This window comes from Lagopus muta, chromosome 21 (assembly GCF_023343835.1).
Source record: "Lagopus muta isolate bLagMut1 chromosome 21, bLagMut1 primary, whole genome shotgun sequence".
Lineage (NCBI taxonomy): Eukaryota > Metazoa > Chordata > Aves > Galliformes > Phasianidae > Lagopus > Lagopus muta.
Window position 1 is genome coordinate 652,178 of NC_064453.1, and position 19,554 is coordinate 671,731.

The following is a 19,554-nucleotide window of genomic DNA, read 5'->3' on the forward strand; positions in this document are numbered from 1 at the left end:
GTAAAAAGGAGGTGGGAGCAGCGTCGTTATTGTGCTGGCGACGAGGGGAGCTCTGCTCTTCCACCCCAGGGATCAGGGTGGAAGGAGGGCACAATGCTCAAGGAGGAGCCAGCCCCTGCCTGGACCCCCCCTGCTGTCCCCCTTGGAGCCCAAAGCCCCGGGCAGTGGCACCATGTGCCGTGGTGCTCGGTGCCATCCCAGCGTGTACGTGTATGTAGGTGTGCCTGCGGTGTGTGATGTGAGCACAGTGACACATCTGTACATTGCCTACAGATGCACGCAGATATGCAATTCTATATACCTGCTTATGTGTATTTCTGCGTGGTTTGTGCAGATATATAAAAATGGCAGCTCTCCCTTCTCTATCCCACCTGCACGCACCTTCACTGCTCCACCTCCCTGCCTCCACGCAGCAGCGTTTGCTGTTTCCCCTGCACGGGGAGAGGGACAACAGGCGCTGCCTGGGGAGGGGCTGTGTGGAGTCCCCCCGCCCAGGGGTTCCCGTTGCCCACCCATCTTCTCCTCCCTCACGCCCATCCCAGGCAAGGGCACAGACGCAGCGTGCCGGGGCTGCAGAGCAGAGCGCTGGAAGGAGGGGTGGTGGTGATTTGTTGGTGGTGTCGCACAGCAGCCTCTTACAGCCCCGGCGCTGATCCGGGCCAGCACCCAGCCCTGCGCACGTAGCGCTCCCGCGGTGCTCTGAGCACAGCTGCACCCAACGGCCTCCTTGTCCGGAAACACAAAGTAAAGAAGAGAAGCAGCAGGGAGACGCATGCAACGGCTAGGGCTGCCGCCCAGGACGGCCCCCGCCGGCTGAGTCCTCCGCACGGTGCCGGGACGCCCCCAGCAGCGCAGCGCAGCGCAGCGCAGAGCCTGGCCGTGCGCCCCGCGGCTCCGAGTCCAGGCGCGGGCGCGCGCTGCCCAGCACTCTCCCCGGCGGCGGCTTTCTTGCATTCAAAGTAAATGTTATGTAGTAAGCGTTATGTTCTCTTGCAGCGACGTTTGGAACGGTTTCTCTACACTCTTGGCGTGCTGTTCTTGATGCGGGCCGCGCTCTCCACTTTGCTTCATCCAAGCGTAAGCAAGCGATCGGGCGGCGGGGCGGCGTGCCGGGCGCCTAGGAGCGGTAGTCCTTCTTGCTGTAGGGTTTGTTGCCCAGGATGCTGTCGATCTCATGGACGATGGAAGACGACAGCTTGGGAAGGACCTGCACGGAGCGCAGCCGCAGCTGTGCGGGGTGCCCCGCCTCCCGCTCTGTGCCCGCCGCTCAGCATCGCCGCGCAGCGCTTTCGACTCATCCGCAACGTGTGGCAGCACCGCGCGGCCGTGCCGCTGCGCGTCTCACCTGTATGGCTCCGATGTTCTCCATCAGCTGGTCGGCGTTGGAGGCTCCCAGCAGCACGGAGCTGACGCCCTCGTTGCGCAGGCACCATGCTGGGGATACGGAGTGCTGAGCTGAGCGGCGCCCGGCCGCTGCCCCCCACTGCCCCCCCACCCCCTTACCAATAGCGAGCTGTGGCAGCGTGCAGCCCAGGCGCTCGGCGATGGCTTGCAGCTCCTTCAGTTTAGCCTGCTGCCGCCGGCCCTCCTCACTCAGGATCTTGTCCTTCAGCCACTGGTACCCCTGGGGTGGGAGAGAGGTGAGTGGGGGGCTCTCAGGAGCCCTGAGACCCCCACACCGCATATCTCTCCATGGTGCTCACCTTCAGTGATGCTCTTGAGTACGGAGGAATGCCGCCGTCATACTTCCCTGAGACGATGCCGCACGCCAGCGGTGACCAGGTCATGGCACCGACACCTGGGGTGAGCAGAGCAGAGCAGGGAGTGACCTGGGCACCTCGCAGGCTGCCTTCGGCCTGGGGCTGGGCAGCACTTGGGTGCTGGGGCTGATCTGGAGGGCAGGAGGAGCAGCAAGGAAACCAGCCTGGGGAGCTGGGATGAGGTAAGCAGGAGTGGAGGTGGCTGGGGCACACGGGGAGATGCAGGAGCAGTGGATGAAGCCCTTGGGAAGAGGACCCGCGTGAAATGGATACCTATCTTGTGAAAGAGCTCAGGCAGCTGCACCTCCACCTTCTCCCGCTGGAACATGTGGTACTCAGCCTGCTCGCAGATCGGTGGGATCAGGTTGAACTGCCGTGCCACTGAGTACGCCTCCTGCAACCCGGATTGGCAACGTCAGCGCATGCTGCCCCATCACCACGCAGCAGGGATTTGGGCTGTGGGACCCCGAGGGACGCGGCTCCTACCATGATCTCCATGGAGCTCCAGCGCGACGTGCCCCAGTACATGGCCATCCCCTGGTTGATGACGTGGGTCATGGCGCGCACCGTCTCTGCCGGAGGAAGGGAGAGCAGCAGGCGGGCGTTAGGGCACAGGGATGGGGCTGGGCCGTGCACATCTTGCAAGCAGTGTACATCCAAACGCCAAACGGGCAGGAGTTGGGTGTGGAAATTAAAACAAAAGGGAATGGAAATCGACCCGAGAGAGAAAGAGAGACTGCGTGGAAATGGCTTCTCCGCAATGAATGCATTTCCAGATCTATTGAAAACAGACCCAGGTCAAACCACACGGCGAGCATCACATGGAGGTGGGCAGAGGTCGGAGTGCTGAGATGAGGAGGGAGGGACAAAAAGGCGATGTATGGTCCTCAGTCAGGAGAGGGCACAGGAGGGCACTGAGGAAGGGATGCAATTGGGGACGTAGCGCTGCTCCCAGGTAATGGGGCTGGAGCTGCCTCCAGCTCATCCCAAAGTGCTCCACCACAGAAATTAGTCAAAACAGGGTTTAAGGATATACAAAAGAGAGCACCCTCCCAAAGCCGGCATTCTGTAGCTGTAGCCCATTCTGGGCTGTGCCATGGCCTGTGGGAATGGGGGTCCCCAGGGCTGCGCTGGCACACAGCGCTTACAAATGCTGCAGGAGGAGGGAAGCAGGTGGATGTTCCCACACCCTCTGGTACCAACGGGCTGGAAGCACAGCTGCTGTGCCCACTGTGGCTCAGGGCAGTAGGAAATGTGGAGCTGAGGGATTCGTTGCTCCATCCCAGAGCGATGCTGGGAGGAAGGGGTTGGGGGCTGCCACAACTTGAGGCGGCAGCAGGCTGCTTCAAACCACGCGGGCTGGGTTACAAGCCAAGATGCCATGCCAAGTGAAGGAAGCAAGAAGGAGAGCATGGCCGAAGTTCGGTTTAACAACACCAGCGCGTGCAGCGACAGCTCAGCCGAGCACGAGCTTTGTGTCAACCAAAGGCTTCAGCAGCCGGACCTGGCAGCTCGGCGTGGGGCAGGAGGGGCCTGCATGGAGGGCACCCCATCCTGCGTGCCAGCAAGGGACGCTGCGAGCAGCACAGGGGTACAGCTGGGTGCTGGGTTATGCCGTGCCCTTGGGGCGCACTGCGTGGGGACAGACTGACAGCAAGAAGAGCTGCGTGCAGCAAGGACTGACGGCTTCACCTGAGCACTGCCCAGTGCCAGAGCAGCACCAGAAGCGCAATGCTGGAGCCATGCGGGGAAGGGGAGCGGATGGGATGGGAGCACAGCTGTCTGCTTTGTTCCTTCACTTGCAAGATGTTCTGGGGACGGGGGCGTATTTTGGTTTGGCTGTTGCTGCTGTTTTCCTTTGCGCATTTTATGGAGAGGGTTATTGAGGGGGGAAGGAATCAAAATTAATGAAAAATGCAGGTTCTGTCTCATAAAATGCCACTGGGGTTTGGACTGCGGGTACGATGTACCTTCTATGATGAATGTTCTCGACTTGGAAGAACTAAATGGGTGCCCTGGTGATAAAAGAAAGATGTAGAGAGACCAGAGGTTACAGCCGCCGGTGTCACAGTGAAGGGCACAGCGGGGGACGGGGCCGCGCTCCCCCAGCACCACGGCAGCCCCCGGCCACGCTCCTGGCACGGGGCGAGGGATGGATGCTCAGAGAGCTTTAGCTGAAGGGGTTACGCTCTGTCATGGGAAACACACTTTCAGAGGAAAGCCTGCCACAAGAAGCATGGTTACAACCCACGGATGGCAATGGAATACGGCACACGGCATGCAGAAAACAGGGAAAGAAGGGACGTGGCCCCGGAGCCATGGGTCGGACACCTCGGCATGGCCGCAGCGCAGCACCCACCTTCCATGGGCGTGTTGGGGTCGGGCCGGTTGGCAAACACCACGTCCACGTAGTCCAGCTGCAGCCGCTCCAGCGACGCCTTCAGACCTGCAGCCATGCAGCACAGTCAGGGCAGCCCGCGCTCCGCGCCGCACCCTGCACCCCACAGCCATACCTTCAATGATGTGCTTCCGGGACAGACCCCGCTCCGTCTCTGCTCTGAAAGAAGAGAAGGGGCAGTGGGAGCCTGCTGCCAGCCGCAGCACTGCGGGGCAGGGCGGCTGCTACCTACTTTCCTCCCCAGAAGATCTTGGTGGTGATGACCAGGCTGGATCGTCTGCAGGGAGAAGGGCAGAGTCATAGAGCAGTAGGGTAAATAAGATGGAAAAGACCTCTAAAGCCCACCTAGGCCAACCATCAGCCTATCACCACCAAACCCACTCGCAGGAGCATTAAGGTTGGGAAAGGGCTCTATGACCACCAAGTCCAACCCCAACCCATCCCACTGTGCCCACTGACCACATCCCCAGGTGCCACCTCTCTGCACTGCACACCTCTGGGGTTGGGGATTCCAGCCCCAGCTGTGCCGGTGCTCAGTCAATGCATGAGCCCTGCGCCCTGTGGGCTCTTTCTCCCTGCTCCTCCCAGCCCACGAGCATCACAATCACCAGGGAAACCTGCTGCCTAAAAGTAAAGCAGTGTGGGATGCTGGACCTTGGCGGTGAGACCTACCTCCAGCCCTTCTTTTTGATGATGTTTCCCAGCACAACCTCGGCCCTGCAAGGAAAGGGAGACATAAGCCTTGAGCTCTTTAGGCTGGAGCAGGAATTAGGTCAGAGACGCGTCAGTAATGAGAAGTGACTGCGAGCAGCGTTGGGACACAGCGGGGAGCAAAGGACTCCAAAACAGCAGGAGCTGCTATTCTGAAGCAGCTGTGTGGGCCCACTCGTCACACCGCTCGGCACCGGGGCCGCCCCCAGCCCAGCATCAGTGGGGCTGAGCAGAACCGGGTCAGCACACGCAGAGGCCACGGGCCGGGACGGAGCCCTCACCCCAGCAGGAGACGCTGTGGTGGGATGGAACGTTTGAGCAAATGTGAAATGACTTCCCAAAACGAGCGCGGAGAGGCGGAATGATTTAATTATTTCCACTCTCCAAACTTTCAAACCAACCTGCATGACAGCGGCTGTCCTCAGAGAGCAAACGGAGGGCAGCGTGCGGTGCGGGGATGGGAAGCGCCTATCAGTGCTCCTGGGGGGAACGTTACTGCGTGCCGCAGGACAGCAGCCCTCCTTCCAAACCCTCTCTTTCAAATATTTAGGAACTGGAGAGCCTGTGAGCATGCTTGTGCAGAAGGGCTTTGAAGACTGAATGAGCACCTGGGAACCTCGGGAGTGTGGAAATGCAGAGCTGAGGGAGGGGGCTGTGTGGGGTGGGGGGCTGTGTGGGGTGGGGGGGCTGTGTGGGGTCAGGGGGTGCCCAGCCTGGAGCAATCCCTGGGTGCTGGGGCTCCTCCTGCTCAGCACGTGGGACCAAGTGTGCAGAACGCGCCGTTCCTCCCCCAGCACAGGTTTCTGCGTAATGCAGGAGTGGGTTTAAAGGGAAAAAAAGAGGCTCTGCCATTGTGTCGATACCCACAGTGCTGCTCTGCCTGCTAAATATATCCCAGCCCACAGCTGCGAGGGGGCTCAGGATGTGTCCCAGAGCACCTCCAGCTGAGAACTGGAGGGATTTGGCCGTGCTGAGGAGGAGCAGGGCTGGCGAGGAAGGCTCCCCGCATGGTGCCAATGGTACTCACTTGCCGGCAGCGTAGACTTCTGCCGTGTCGAACAGATTAATGCCGTTGTCATACGCTAAAGTCATCAGCTGCTCGGCCATCTGCAGGGGGGAGAGGGGATGCCTGGGCATGGGGACACCGAGGGCCGCAGCCCCAGTGCACCCAGAGCTGCTGCTGAGGCTGTGTGCTGTCCTTACCTCGTCTGTGATCTGCCCTCCGAATGTCACCCATGTCCCTGCAGGGAGAGATGGCACGCAGTGAGCGCAGCGTGGCCGTGCTGCATCCCCAGCACCCCTACAGAGCGGGGACAGAGCCGACTTCTGTGGCTCTGAGCGGCGGCTGGGAGCGCGGTGCTGCTTGGGGCAGGATGGGGAGCGTGCACTCACCCAGGCCGAGGCAGGATACCCGCAGCCCAGACTTGCCCAGATTTCTGAAAGATAGAGAGCCGTTAGAGCAGCAGCTGGACATCGCACCGTGCTCATTAACTCAGCTAATTGCACAGAGAACCCCTCTGGTGCTGTGCGGGAGGAAGGGTGGAACCCACTCAGGAGGGCACCAGTGCAGAGAAGGGCAGAGCACAGCAGCACTGAGCTCTGAGCCCTGAACTGTGGCTGGAGAAGTCAGGGTTGGATTTTATGGAACACGGAGAGGAGAGAAAGGGGAAAGAGTGGCTGGGAGCACCGAGCCCCAGCCCTGGTTGCTGCTCTACTTCTGCAACAGAAATAAACACGGAGCTGTCGTGAGCCAGAAGGCACCGGAGAGAATGAACCACAAAAAAAGGAGCGTGGATGCAGCTCCTTCCAGAGACAAGAACTGCTGCTCCAGAACACCGAGCAATGGGGGCTGCGTGAGGGCATGGGGCAGGAGGGGCAAGAGGGGCACCAGTGTGGGCACAGGGCAGCAGCCACCCACGGGGACACGAGGACACAGGGAGCTGCAGCACTGCCCACAGAAACACAGCAGCCCTGCGTGATACCCCAAACTCAGCAGCGAAAAGTGGAGAACGTTCTTTTGGGAAGGAATCCAGGCTGGCAGGCGTCCTTTCCGCCTTTGCCACAGTGATTGATGGCGCATTTTTACAAATCACAAAGGTTCGAACAACAAGCTTTAAAATAAATAAAGTGTAGGTGAGCTGCTGCTGCCCGCCCGCGCGCGGCCGCGTCGCGTAGCAACGTGCCACGTCCCGTGCCCACAGCAGAGGGACCCATCCCTGGGCCGAGGGGACGGACCGCAGCAACGGTTATTAATTTCAGGCTGAGATTAATCAGGATGTTTTCCTTCTGCGCTGCTGCGTTATTGTCCAACATCTGGAAGACGTGGGTGCTACAGAGCAGATGCTCTGTGTCTCGGCCCCATTTATTTTTAGCTTGCATAGCAGAGGGGCAGAGGTGATGGCTGTGGGCTCTCAGTGGGCAGAAACAGCGACATGGAGAGGAACCAACCCGAGCCAGGAGTGCGGCACTGGGGCAGTGGGAGCTTCCCTGCTCACGGCTTCCTGCATGCAAGCCTATGGGTTTCTTGCTCGCAGCAACGCAGGGATGGAATGAGCATCCCCTGTGTGGTGCACAGCCCTCCAAGTATCACTCTGAGCAGAGTTTGTATGGAGCAGAGTGGGGACATTTGGAGAGCTCGGTGGCCCTGCTGCAATGCCATCGCCGCCGCCTCCAGGGGCTGCCCTGGGGGACCCCAGAGGGGTGGCCCAAGGAAAGAGGAGCAGGGCAGAGCAGAGAGCAGCATGCCGAGTGCTGAGGACGCACGGCTTGTAGGATGGTTGACCCGGCTAATGGGGATGCTAACAGGGGCTGATGGCTGATCTCGCCCCAGCAACACGCCTCCCTGCTGCACTTTGCAGCTCAGCACCGTTCTGCTGGCCTGGAGCCTCTGCCATCCACTGCTGCAGCATTCCCTCATCTGCCCAGTGCCAGGCGCCCCGTGTGCACGCCGTGCTTCATCCCAAACCCACGCACTGAGGGCTGAGCCCTCATCCTGAGCTCCGGGGGTTCTGGCAGCACTGCACAGCCCCGATGCCATCACAGCCCATGGATGGCTGCACCGCAGAGCCCCTACATCCCCTACAGCTGCTGCTCCCACAGCACCCACACCGCGGTCCTCCTGAGCCCCACAGCGCGATGTGGGAGCGCTTTGCCTCCTCCTGTCCCACTGCTTCATGCTAAAACCACACCGAGAAGGGAGAGAGCAAACTGCAAAGAAGGGAAGGAAGGTGAACAAAGCGCACAGAGAGCAGAGCAGCACTTGTAGCACTGAGAAACCCACAGCCAGGAGGGGAGAGGTGGTCTGGGGAGAGCGCGGCACAGCCCGGAACCCCCTCCTCACAAATCTGGGGGGCATCCAACGCACCCAAACAGGCAGCAGAACCCCAAACACAGCACGTCCTCCCCTACCTGTACTTCATGCCCGGCTGTTTGATGCTGGACTCGCTGGACGACGGCGCGTTCTGCACCGAGAGCTGCCCCAGGCTCCGGGCCACCATGGCCACCGCCCGGAATTTGCTGCGCGTGCCGAGGCTGGGGCTGCTGGCATTCTGCCTGTTCAGCCGGTCCTCCGCGCTCCGGCTCTTGATGCTGTGCTCGGAGCACACAAAGGAGACCTGCATGGTGCCCCGCTGTCGGGCTGCGGGTTCGCTCCTCCCCGGGGCTCAGCCCCACGCTCCTCCCGGTGCGGCGCGGCGGGGGCCGGGGATGGCGGGGCTGGCGGGGCTGGCGGGGAGGGCTTCCCCCAGACGGGCGGCTCCGGAGGTGCGGGGGAGCTCCGGCGCTCGCCTGCCCGAGGCTGAAGGCAAACTTCGAGTCCTGCGTGCCTCTGACGCCTCCGGCGGCGCCGCGTCCCTACGCCCAGGCTGTTCCCGGACGGCGGACGCGTGGTCCCCGTAAGGTCGGTGCCCGGGGCGGGGGCACCGAGGGCACCGCGCGCCCGCGGCCTCCCGGCATCGCCCGTGACCCTCCCGCGGCCGCGGAGGCGGCAGCAGCCTAAATTTAGACGGCCAACTCCGCGCGGCAGAGCCCTCCTCCTAACGTCGGCGGAGCATCACTCAGCCAACATGACGGCTGCGGGGCTGGGGGAGCGGCACGGCTTAGCGCGGCTCCGGGCCATCAATATTTGATGAGTTTTAGGAAGCAAACAAACAACGGCGGGGCAGGTGGGGAGGCAGAGCGCGACCGCTCCCCCCGCTCCGTACTGGGGAGCCGCGCACCCCCGCTATGTCCGCAGCGCGGGCACCGCCAGCGCCCCCGGGGTCGGAAGCCCGGTGGGTTTGAAGCTGGAGCCGCTTTGAGCCGCGCCCCGAGCGCCTCTTCCCCGAAACTTCCCCAGACGAGAGCTACGGCAATTAAGTGAAACCCAAACCCGGTGTCTCCTCTGAAGGACGGAGCCGCGGCGGTGCCGATGGCCGCTCGGCTCCGGGCTGTGCGCAGCAGCTGCCCGTCGCCCCCGGTGATGCAGGCGGCTCCAGTGGTCGGGAAGTAATGGGCCGAGCGGGAGGGATCGCCCAGGCGGCCACAGACTGCGCTGATTCCTACAGCGGAGAGAAGCGGCGCGGGGCCGTGGGTCGGTTTGGGGGGTGCGCGGGGGATTACATAAACTCGGCCTCAGGCGCAATGAGAAAATTGGTAATCTGCTCGGGTTTCCCCCTGCCTCCAAGCTGCTCCGCTCGGGCAGCGGGGATGGGTGATGTGGACCCAGGGAAGCCCGCACCCGTTGCGGCAGCGCGGCTGCATCCCCACCAAAGAGCATCGCCGCTGCCTCCCACGGGCAAGAAATCACGGGCGTTTTTGCAGCCCCCCCTCCCCCAGCCCTGTGTTAATCTGCCCGCAGCCTGAGCCCAGATTAAGACTCCCACCAGCAGCTTTTGCTCAAAGGAACAGCTGGAGATCTGTGGGGGCAGCCCCACCGGGCCCCACCGGACCCTCCAGCCCCTGCACTGGGCCTAAGGCGAGGGGCTGCCCGAGGGCTGTGCCCGCACGCGCCTCACTCCATCAATAAATAACCACTGCATGAATACTGAATGAGCCATTCCACGGTGTAAATGTTACCTCTGCTTATTCTGAAGCGGAAGCTCCCACTGCCCTCTCTTCCACGGGAGCTGCTTTCCTCCTTTCCCCCCAGCAGCATCATGAAAGCTGAGACACCGACGCAGCGCTCACCGCCCTCACCTCCATGCAACATTAATGGCACCCTGCTGGCCCTGTGCTTGCAGGCGCTGTGCGCTCTGTGGGACATTGGCTCAGCTCTGTCCCCTGCCCTGTGCTCTGGTGCTGCATTTCACAGCTGGGGGGGTTGCAGCATGTGCACCATGCATTGGCACTCACCAATTCTGCGCCAGCGCTGGAGTTAAAGTGAAGAACAGACAAGAGCATTGAACTGCGCCTACAAGAAAGCACTGCTTTGCTCCAGCCTCTCCTGCACACATGTGCTGGGCAGCACAGCACAGCGCTGGGCACACGTGGAGCACACTGCCACATCTCCTGCCCCAGTGCCACCCTGCTCCTGTACTGTACAATCAACAGATATACCATCAGCAGAGTGGCGTGGTTAGGATGGCATTTTACAGGTTGTATAACTAGAAAGGGGAAAGAGATGATCAAAAACGAATGAAATGCCCACCCGTGTCCCCACAGAGAAAACTCCACAGGAAGCAATCTCCAGAGAGAGATCCTTCCCTGCTGGCAGTCAATGGGGTCTGGGAGAGGTGGAACCACTGCCTTCACTCAGTGCTTGCCTCAGCTGATCAGTCAGTGGCTCAGGCCACGATTCACCAGTTCGCAGAGTGCTGGGGGACGCCTGGCCACAGCCCTTACCTGTACTTCATGCCCGTGGCGCGCGCCGTGCAGCCGTCCAGCGAGAGCCCATGTGTCCGCAGGAACTCCTCCAACGTCTTGGCCTGTGCCGCCGCACGCACGTCCCGCAGCCGCCGCAGCTCCAGAGCGTCCGCACGGCGCGGCGGCTGCAGCCCCCAGTCGGCGTGGTGCCGGCTGGCCACGCTGCGCAGGCTCTCACTGTACGTCATGGACAGCATTCTGCTGCCTGAGCGCGGGGGCTGCGGGGCGGGCGGCGGAGCTCAGCGGGCGGTGGGGACACCCGGTTGTCCCCGGACCCCGCAGTGCTGCACGTGGCATGGGGATGGTGAGAGAACCCGGCCATGGGCAGCACAACGACCGGCCGAAGCGGGAAAGCCAGGGTGCCAAAGGAACGGGACATGCGGCGCAGCAGCGGGGAAGGGAAGGTGGCACACGGCACGGGCACAGGTGTGAGGCTCCGCTGCCTCCTGCCTTGGTGGTTGCTGCGTGCCATGTGCCAGTTACATGGGGACCCACGAGGACGCGTCCTGGCAGTGGAGGGCGCATGGCTGCCCGTGTCAGGGTGCTGCAGTCCGTGCCACCAGCCAACACCGCAGCACTGACAGCGCGCTGCGACCTCACCACAGCGGCACCAAAGAGGTGGCACTGATTTTCCCCTGTTGCTCTCCCTGAGGCTCCCACTGCACTCAGTGACTGCAGAGAGCAGCCGGCGCCTGGGAGCTCCGTGCGGCCCTGTAGTGGTGATGGGCGCGGAGCAGAGCCTGCCTGCACCCCACTGCCTTGGGGCATTCTTTCCTTTTCCCGTGAAGTTCAGTTTTACAGCAGTTCTATGGCACAAAGTGTGCTTTTGTACTCAAGTATGACCTCAAGAAAAAAGCAAGAATGGGAAAGAAAGAGCTTTAGCTTCAAGGAATTACCAAAAACCCCAGGGAGCTCCTGCGATAAACAGTGCTTTTTGAAAACGCTCTGGAGCTCCTCATGCACAGGAAAGCAACCCAGCGTGTTCCTAAAGTGCAGGGAAATGCAAAAAGAGGATCCCCTACCTGAGGTCAAAGCCACAAGGCGCTGAGCACAGCACTCCCTGTGTGCCCCCACATCTCTGCAGCGGGGCCATAGGGCTGAAAGCAAAACGCCCCGACCTCCGGCACCCCCCAGATCTGCAGTGCCGGCACTGAGCCCTCCTCTGTGACTGACGGATCTCACACACAACCCCACTGGCTGCCCCTCACTGTGCAACCGGAGGAGTGCAAAGCGCTGCTTCTCTGCCTTCATCTCACTGCAATTAAATTAAAGCGGCGGTCGGAGTCGGAGGGGGACGATCGGAGCAGCGAGGCAGTAATTAATGGCATGCCCTGCACTGACACCTCTGTGATTTCTGGCTGAGCAACAACGCCATGCGGCGGGGAGAGCACCGGGCGCACCCACAGGCACTTATTAGCACAAACTTTCTGCAAACCAAAGAGTGAGAAGCAACGGCTCAGCCCAGGGCTGGGGAAGCTGCCGAAGGCGGGCAGTGATGTGCAGCGGTGCGAAGCATCCGTGCCGGGCTCCGTGTGCTGCCATCACCCCGTGCTCCCATCCCAGCCCACGGGGCCCCAGCGCCGCACGGAGGAGTGAGGTGCGATGCACTGCCTCTGTCCCAGCCCACAGCCCGGGGTGTCACAGCCTGCAACAACAACTGCAACAACGAGAAGCCCAAAGGAAGCCCTCCCCAGCCAAGCAGCTCAGCGTTACATTGCAGCCCCAGGCAGGGAATGCAGCCCCACTCGCAGCCCTGAGTGCCGCCCTGGCGCCTCGGACTCACCCGGCTTCTGGGGTTCCTGCTCATTAAAAAGGAAAGCTCTGGCTGTTAGGGTTCCCTCAGACAGCTTTAAGGGAGGCACAGCTGTGGTTTTTTTCATGGAGGGGAGTGTCGGCGCACAGCATCCAAAGCAATTGGTGAACACAAGTCCCCCCAGAGTCAAGTTTTTGAGCGGCGCTCCATTAGCCCTATTAGGGTATTTTCTTCCTAGCGAACAGGAGCTCAATTATTCATGACTTCTTCGCTAAAAGCCTGTGGATGTGCAGCTGCTTTATGAACGCTGGCATCGTTTCCTCCGCCCGGAGCCGACCCTCACCGGCGGCTGCGGCGCGGCGCCTTGCGGTGCCATGGGCTGAGCCGTCCATCCACGGAACACAGCCCTCCCTGCAGTGCCAGGACTGAAATGCAAGCACCTCTGGGTGGACACGCATCTCCTGAGCACAGGTTTGTCCCCCTCTCGCCACCTCACGCCATCCACGCGCTGTGTTTGGGGACACAGACTCAGTGCATCGCTCCTCGTGCCGCTGTGGGCCATCCTCATACCCCACAGAGCCCTGCTGGCACGCTGCAGGGGAAAAGTGCCTTTTTAATTTTAGGCAGTAAAAGGTTGGGTAAAAAAAAAGCTATCTGCGGTCTTAGGTATCAGTTAATGACATTTCTCTTAATGCAAGGAGCAGATGAGAGGGCTGGATGGGTGCCCGGAGCACCCCCTGGGAACGGCTAACAGCCCGGGCTGCTCTCCACACAGCACCAGCCCCACATCCCGGCCCTCCCAGCGCTCCCCATGCCCCAGCCAGGTCCTTCAGCGTGCAGCTGCCCACGGCAGAGCCGGCATACACAGATGTGGGTGCCCCGGCCCAGCAGAGCCCTGAGACGGGACCTCAGCACAAGCAGGGGTTGCCCCACCGGGGGCCATCTGTGCTTCCCAGAGGCGTTTTTAGGGAGAAGGAAAGGACGCGGTTACCTGTAGAACTGGAGCTGGCGCTTGGGGCTCCCATACCTCGCGCTTCCGACAGCAAGGAAGGAGGAGAGAGAAGAAAGATGCCACAAAGCGCGTTAGCAGAGTGGGCAGCGTGGCAGCACCGCGCAGCCGAGCCGGGACGGGTCGCTGCCAAACCCATGAGCGCTGCGCGGCGTACCGGCAGGGATCAGCTCTTCTAACACGGGGTGCTGGCACCCAGGGGCTGCCCGGGGCTGCGCTCACATGGCTGCTCACCTGTAGATCATGCCGGGGGAGCCCGTCTGCCTCAGCGAGAGTCGTGCCGGGGAGTCCGTGGTGGATTCCGGATACATGGAGCCAGCCTCGCCAAGCTCGCCCCGCGCGCTGCCTCACCCCTGCAAAAAGAGGAAGCCGGGTTGAATCAGCAGAGAGTTGGAGTGTGAGAGTGACGGCGCTTCCTGCTGTGGGCCGGATGGGTGTGCGGTGCAGTGCGGGCATGGCACAGCTCTGCCATCCCGTATGAGATCCGGCACGGCCACCAGACCATCACGGCTCTGCTTGCCCCATGGCTCCCCACAGCCCATCCCACGCCACCAGCCCTCATTATGGGCTCACAAACTCCTGCCACTTGATGGAAGGCAGAGCTGCCATCGCAGCTGGTGCAGACAGCAGGACCAGCTGAGTGTGTGCTTGGGTGCCGTGCGGATGCTGTGCCCAGCCTGGCCCGTTGCTGCACTGCTGGGTGCAGAGCGGGGCTCCCTGCTGCCTGTGCCTGCATTGCTTCCTGCCCTGCGCCCGCCCTGCTGCCCTAAGTGCGCTCTTGCGACACAGCAGGAAGCAGTGAAGAAATTCAGGGCCTACAAAATTCAACATTTTGCTGATGGGAGGAAAAAAAATCTCCAACACGACGCTACAGCATCCCCCGGAGGCTCCCCCTGCAGGCTGTGCGTTATTCCCACCCGCACCAATCCCCGCGGCTGTTCTGCAGCCTTCACGCTATTGTACTGGGGGGGGGGAGGGGGAGGAGGAATGCGGGAGGGGAAGGGCGGGATTTTAATCTTTCAAATTCAAATGATCCTTCCATAAGCGCACGGCACCGAATCTTCCGCGCTGCAGACGGCGAGCTGCTTTCTGCCCTGGATTTGAGGCGAGATATTTCCGTGCCGCTTCTCCAGCGGATGCACAGCCCGGCGCGGCACGCACGCATCCCGCTGCATCCCTTGCAGCCCGCACGGCCCAATGGCAGCGGCTGCGGCAGCGCGGTCGTCCCCGCGCTGCAACCCTGCAGCAAACCCTGCGCAGAGCGGCAGCGGCCCCGCGGCCCCTTCATCTGCTCCCGGCTGCAGCCGCAGCGCCTCGCACGAGAAGGAACGGGGTCACTGCAGCTCACGGCAAGGACGGGTTCGGCTGCTGAATGCCGGGAGACAGCTGCTCTCTGCCGCACCGCTCCCCGCAGCGACGCGACCCGCGCTGCTGCAGTGTCACCCGGATGCGCGATGCTGCCAAGCGCCGCAACCCCATCCCGGCCCCTGGGGGGTGCCTGGGAGTCCGCATCACTCCTGCAGCACGAGCACCTTCCCCCCCGGGGCTCAGCAGCCCCACGGGCAGGGCTGGATGGAACGTCCCCGAACGCTGCAGGGCGTCCCTGTGAGGGGGCAGCGCGGGCAGCAGCAGCGTTGCTCCTGCAACAGAACCTTGCATGCACAGCACCTCCCACCGCACGCTAATGCTCCTGCACCGCGCTTCACACCCTCCCCAGGGGAGTGAACAGGAAGCAAAACGCTGAGGCTGAGGGGAGCTGCATGCAATGTGGGGCACCTGCAGGGGACGGACCTGCACTGAGCCACAGCCGGGCATGGACTGAGCTGTGCCTGCATAAGCAGGAGCGTGGGAGAGGCCAGAAAATGAAGGCACAGCACAGCAGTGGCTCATTTGTTCTGCATAACTGTGGCAGTGCCAGCCCTGCATTCCACAGTGGGCTGGCTGTGGGCAGCCCGGGATACACCCGGCCCTGTTTGTGGCAGTGCAGAGCAGTGACCACTCTCAGGGGGACCTGCTGGTGCCACCGAGATGCAGAAGCGGGTGGGAAGCACACAGAGTGCCTTCTTCTAGCATGGAGCAATGGCTCCTGTCCCGGCTGCAAAGGAAAGCAGTGTGCCATGGGGCAGCTGGCACAGTGCAGGGCAGCACTGGAGAGCCAGAACCAGTGGCGACCATCCAGAAGCTCAGAGCCAACATCCCTGGCCCCGCACTGCTGGCATTATCCCTGCTGGAGGCTGAGATGATGCCTTCAGCTTCAGTTTCATCAGGGCAAAACTCACAGAGAGGCCCCAGCTGCACTGATTTCTGCAGGGTGGTGCACGGAAACAGACGCGTTTTCTTCTGTGGGGTACTGGGAATAAAGGTGTGGGATGTGCTCAGGACCTGGGGGCAAGGGCTGCCCTAAATGCTCCCATCCCCATCCTCATCACAATGATGGTTTAGGAGAGCCACTGGGATGCTGGAAGGATTGATGGCTAATAAGGCCCGGAGCAGAGGCTCTGCCTGATGCATTGCTTGAAGGAGGCTTTAAGACTCATTCATTAATGTTAATTGCTGAGATCCAATGGCATGGTTTTATCCTGGTCTCCACAAGATGTAGTACGGATATGGGAACATGCTGGCAGAGATCAGGCAGGCAGCACCTACCCCATGGATGAAGTGATGCCAAAAAACCAAAGTGAGAACCCATGCCTGTTTCTTGGCCACGAGGAATCCTTTGGGTAGAGCCACCACGTGAGGCTCACGTGCCCCAGCCAGCCCCAGGCACAGGGGCTGCTTCCAGTGGCAGACCTGGCACCGTGCTGTTGGATGTCCCAACAGGATAGCACCGGCTTTGGGTGGCTGCTACATGGGAAACATCATGGGCACAAATGTCCTCCTACCAAGTCCCAGCAGGACTGGATTTACGCTCGCTCCTTCCCATGCCCTGTGCAGCTGTCATTGCCGTGGCTGGGGCACAGCAGAGCCTGGGCTGAGTGGAGAGGAAAGGATGGAGGAGCAGTGGGACCCCCCCGGGCACCCAGCCCCTGCCCAGCTCCCGGCCCTTCACATGATGATGTGGGTGAGACCACACAGAGCCTCTCCTCACTCAAGGTGCCCGTTCTGAGACTGCTAATTTTTTTCCCCTGGATCTGGTAAACAGCATCCTCAGCGAATTCTCCCCCAAACATGCTACGGAAAGATGAGTTAAGGACGATTACTCATTGCCCTGCTATGACTTGCAAATGCTTCGCATATCCTCTGCATCCCTGGGTCCCTCTACGCCTGGGTCCCCATGTCCCCGTGTCCCTGCCCGCAGCAGTACCTGCAGGGCTGCAGGCAGCACTCGTGTCCCCGCAGGTCCCCGCAGAGCCGGGCCAGCCGCAGCCACACCGCAGCTCCCTGCAGCAGCCCGGGCGTGCAGGTATGGCATAAGCCATTCATTGTAACGCCAGGAGACCCGCCCGGCAGGGACTGAGCTGCAACACGTGAGGCCGCCTGCTCTTCCCGTGCACTCCGAAACAGCACCGCTCAGCTCCCGGCGTGACAAACCCCATAATCGCATGTGGGCCCACGGCGGGCCATCGTTCCTTTTCACATCCGCGTTATGTGAGCAGCCAAGTAACGCTGCACCCCAACACCCGCGGCATGCAGCCCTGCGGGGACTCACTGCATCCATCTGGGCTGGATGCGGCACTGCACCTGCGGGCGAGGCACAAACAGCCGCACCGCACCGCACCGACCCAGCTCCGTCGCACCGCACCGCACCGCACGACCCCGCGGCGCGCACCCACCTCTCCTCCGCGGCGTGCGGGCACTCAGAGCCAGCCCTCCCCGAAAGTTTTTCCTCCTCGGTGATGAAGATGCACGGTCGGGAGGGAAAAAAAAAACCAACAAGGAAGAACCACAGAACCGAGACGTAAATCAGCTGACGGCGGCGAGATGGAGGCTCTGCAGATCTGGGAGCGCGGTGCCAGGTGCCGGTCCGCAGCGAGCGCCGAGCAGGGCGCGTTTACCCCATTCCTCCGCGCCCCAACGCGGTGCTGGTGCGGGGGGAGGGGGGGGGGGGCGGCCCCGCCGCTCGGATCGGCGCTCCCGCACCGCCGCCGCCGGAACCGCGCAGTGCGGGCGTGCGCAGCGCAGCACCGTGCGGGACAAAGGGCTGCGGGGGGGTGGGGGGAGCGTCTTCCGACCGCGCCGGTGCCGCTCTGAAGGAATAGAGAATAGGGCAGCGCGGGGATGGGGCAGGGCTGCGCGGAGCGGGGCGGAGGTGCCGGCACCGGAGCCGTGAGATCCGAGGAGAGAACAGGACGGGCACCGGCTTGGTGTCCTCAGCGCTGCTCCAGAGGAGCGGACAGAGCCAGGACGATGTGCCGGCACCCAGCGCCGCCGCCAGAATCCCACCGGGTTCAGCTGAGCTCGAGGCGCAGCACCGCATCTCGGGACCCCACGACGCCGGGTCACCTCCGTGCCACCCCGCGTGGCACCGGGACCGAGGGCTGCTTCAGCCCCGAGCCTTCCTCCTGGCACCAGCACACAACGCGTGCCTCTGTCTTTGCACCAAGAGCTCCCGGTGAGCGCTAAGAGGTGCCCCGCTGGCAGTGGTTGCTGCTTTTTAATTAATTGGCTTTTGCTTTTTTTGCCGTCTTGCAGAGCTCCTCCCCAAAATGTGTGCTTTGGAGGTGAAGGGGAAACATCTGCATAAGCCCGGTTCTATTACAGTAGAGCTGACCCTGCCCAGGTTTAGCAGCAGAACCAGAGGCCAGGAGAGCAACAACAACTGCTGCTTCAGAAGCGTGCAGCTCGCGGCTGCAATTGGGATGGGAAAGCAGGAACCCACCCTCTGTGCCACACGCAGGACATGGGGTGGCAGCTTGGAAAAACAAGGAAAGGCATCTGCCTCAGGAGTCCCAAAATAGCCCCAAATTCAGCCTTGTTGTGCCTGTAATCACACTCGGATGGGGAAAAGCCAACGGGGCTCTGTGCGCAGCCGCGGCCCCAGCAGTGCCACGCTGCCGGGACTGATGGCACCGCAGTCAGCACAGCCAGAAAATCGTCCTCTGTTCTGCAAACCCAGCTTGTGGGCGTGCTGCCCGGCACAGGGAAACACGAGGAGAAGCCAGTGCCGAGATTTACCGGGAGCACCAAACGCGGAGAGCCCCTCACCGCGCCGCAGCACTCCTGGCACGGCAAGAAACCGCGCGCGGCCCTTCCAGACGCGGCGCTGCACTTTGCTCTGCGCCAGGGGCTGCACACGGGGCAGGGGCGCAGCGTGGGGCTCGGGCACGGCTCAGCGCTCCCCTCCTTGGGCAGGATGAAACACCATAGGAAACCCACGGCTCTCGTGCATCTCCACGTGCGGCGGCGAGCAGCGGCGTTCTTGTGAGCCGGCGGGGGAATCGCCGCATATATGCATGTGTAATTCCTCGGCAATATGCGCACTTGCTACACACGCGGATTTCAGCTGTTTTGGCGCTCGCCCACGGCGCGGCGGCGCGGTTCACAGCAGCGCGCTTTACAGCAGCGCGTTTCCAGGAGCCAGCGGCAATCTGGCTCTGCTTGCTCGAGGTGTGCGGCGCGGGGCCGTGCGGGGCGGCTCGAGGTACGGCAACGGAAGGGCAGAAAGGAGGAATTTGTCGGCGCTGCCGCCGCACGAGCGGTAACGTCCGGCGTGACCCCATCCGACGGCCGCGCGGCAACGCGGTGCGGGGGAACGGCTCCGCACTGCGCGGACATCGCACCCCGCGCGGCGCCCTCGTGGGGGGCGTGCCCCGCCCCGCCGCCTCCCATTGGCTGCGCGGCCCGCCGCTCCGGCGACATGCAAATCGCGCCGCGCTCATTGGCTATAAAGGAGCGCGGCCCCGCCCCATCCCCCCGCCGAGCGGCCGCCGGGAGCCCGTAACGCCCGGGGTCTGCCGTTGCCCGCGACCCCCCCACCGACCCTCGTCCTTCGGCCCCGCATCCCCGCCGCCCGCATCTCCTCCCCCGCCGACCCCCGCCCCGCTCACCGGCGCGGCGCTGCGGGCGGTGGGACGGAGCGGAGCGGCGCGGAGCGGAGCCGGGCGGTGCCTCCCCCGCGGGGCGGCGCGCATCGCCCCAGTAA

At 62.4% G+C, this 19,554-nt stretch overlaps 1 protein-coding gene across 5 annotated transcripts; it reads right to left on the reverse strand.

Annotated features, from left to right (window-relative positions):
- Positions 1–268: 268 nt before the first annotated feature.
- KCNAB2 (potassium voltage-gated channel subfamily A regulatory beta subunit 2) lies at positions 269–19,540 on the reverse strand. Of its 5 annotated transcripts, none has more exons than XM_048967492.1 (16): positions 19,460–19,540; positions 13,707–13,825; positions 13,455–13,496; positions 6,262–6,305; positions 6,073–6,110; positions 5,897–5,976; positions 4,831–4,875; positions 4,391–4,435; positions 4,274–4,317; positions 4,120–4,206; positions 2,247–2,332; positions 2,034–2,154; positions 1,704–1,798; positions 1,504–1,624; positions 1,346–1,434; positions 269–1,207 (listed from the first exon to the last, which is right to left on the reverse strand). In XM_048967492.1, the coding sequence occupies exons 2-16, from the start codon at positions 13,781–13,783 to the stop codon at positions 1,118–1,120; spliced, it is 1,104 nt and encodes a 367-aa protein (XP_048823449.1). In that variant the 5' UTR covers positions 13,784–13,825; positions 19,460–19,540; the 3' UTR covers positions 269–1,117. The 5 variants fall into 5 exon arrangements, with proteins under 5 accessions (XP_048823449.1, XP_048823448.1, XP_048823450.1 ...); XM_048967491.1 differs by lacking the exon at positions 19,460–19,540 and adding an exon at positions 17,246–17,498; XM_048967493.1 differs by lacking the exons at positions 13,455–13,496; positions 19,460–19,540 and adding an exon at positions 17,246–17,498.
- Between the last annotated feature and the right edge of the window lie 14 nt (positions 19,541–19,554).

Excerpts from the sequence above, each read along its gene's own strand:
- KCNAB2 (XM_048967494.1), bottom strand. The coding sequence starts at position 10,907 with ATGCTGTCCATGACGTACAGTGAGAGCCTGCGCAGCGTGGCCAGCCGG. Across the intron at positions 4,318-4,390 it reads AAGATCTTCTGGGGAGGAAA|AGCAGAGACGGAGCGGGGTC; the intron begins GTAGGTAGCAGC and ends CTCTTCTTTCAG. Across the intron at positions 2,333-4,119 it reads CCCCAACACGCCCATGGAAG|AGACGGTGCGCGCCATGACC; the intron begins GTGGGTGCTGCG and ends TTCCTCCGGCAG.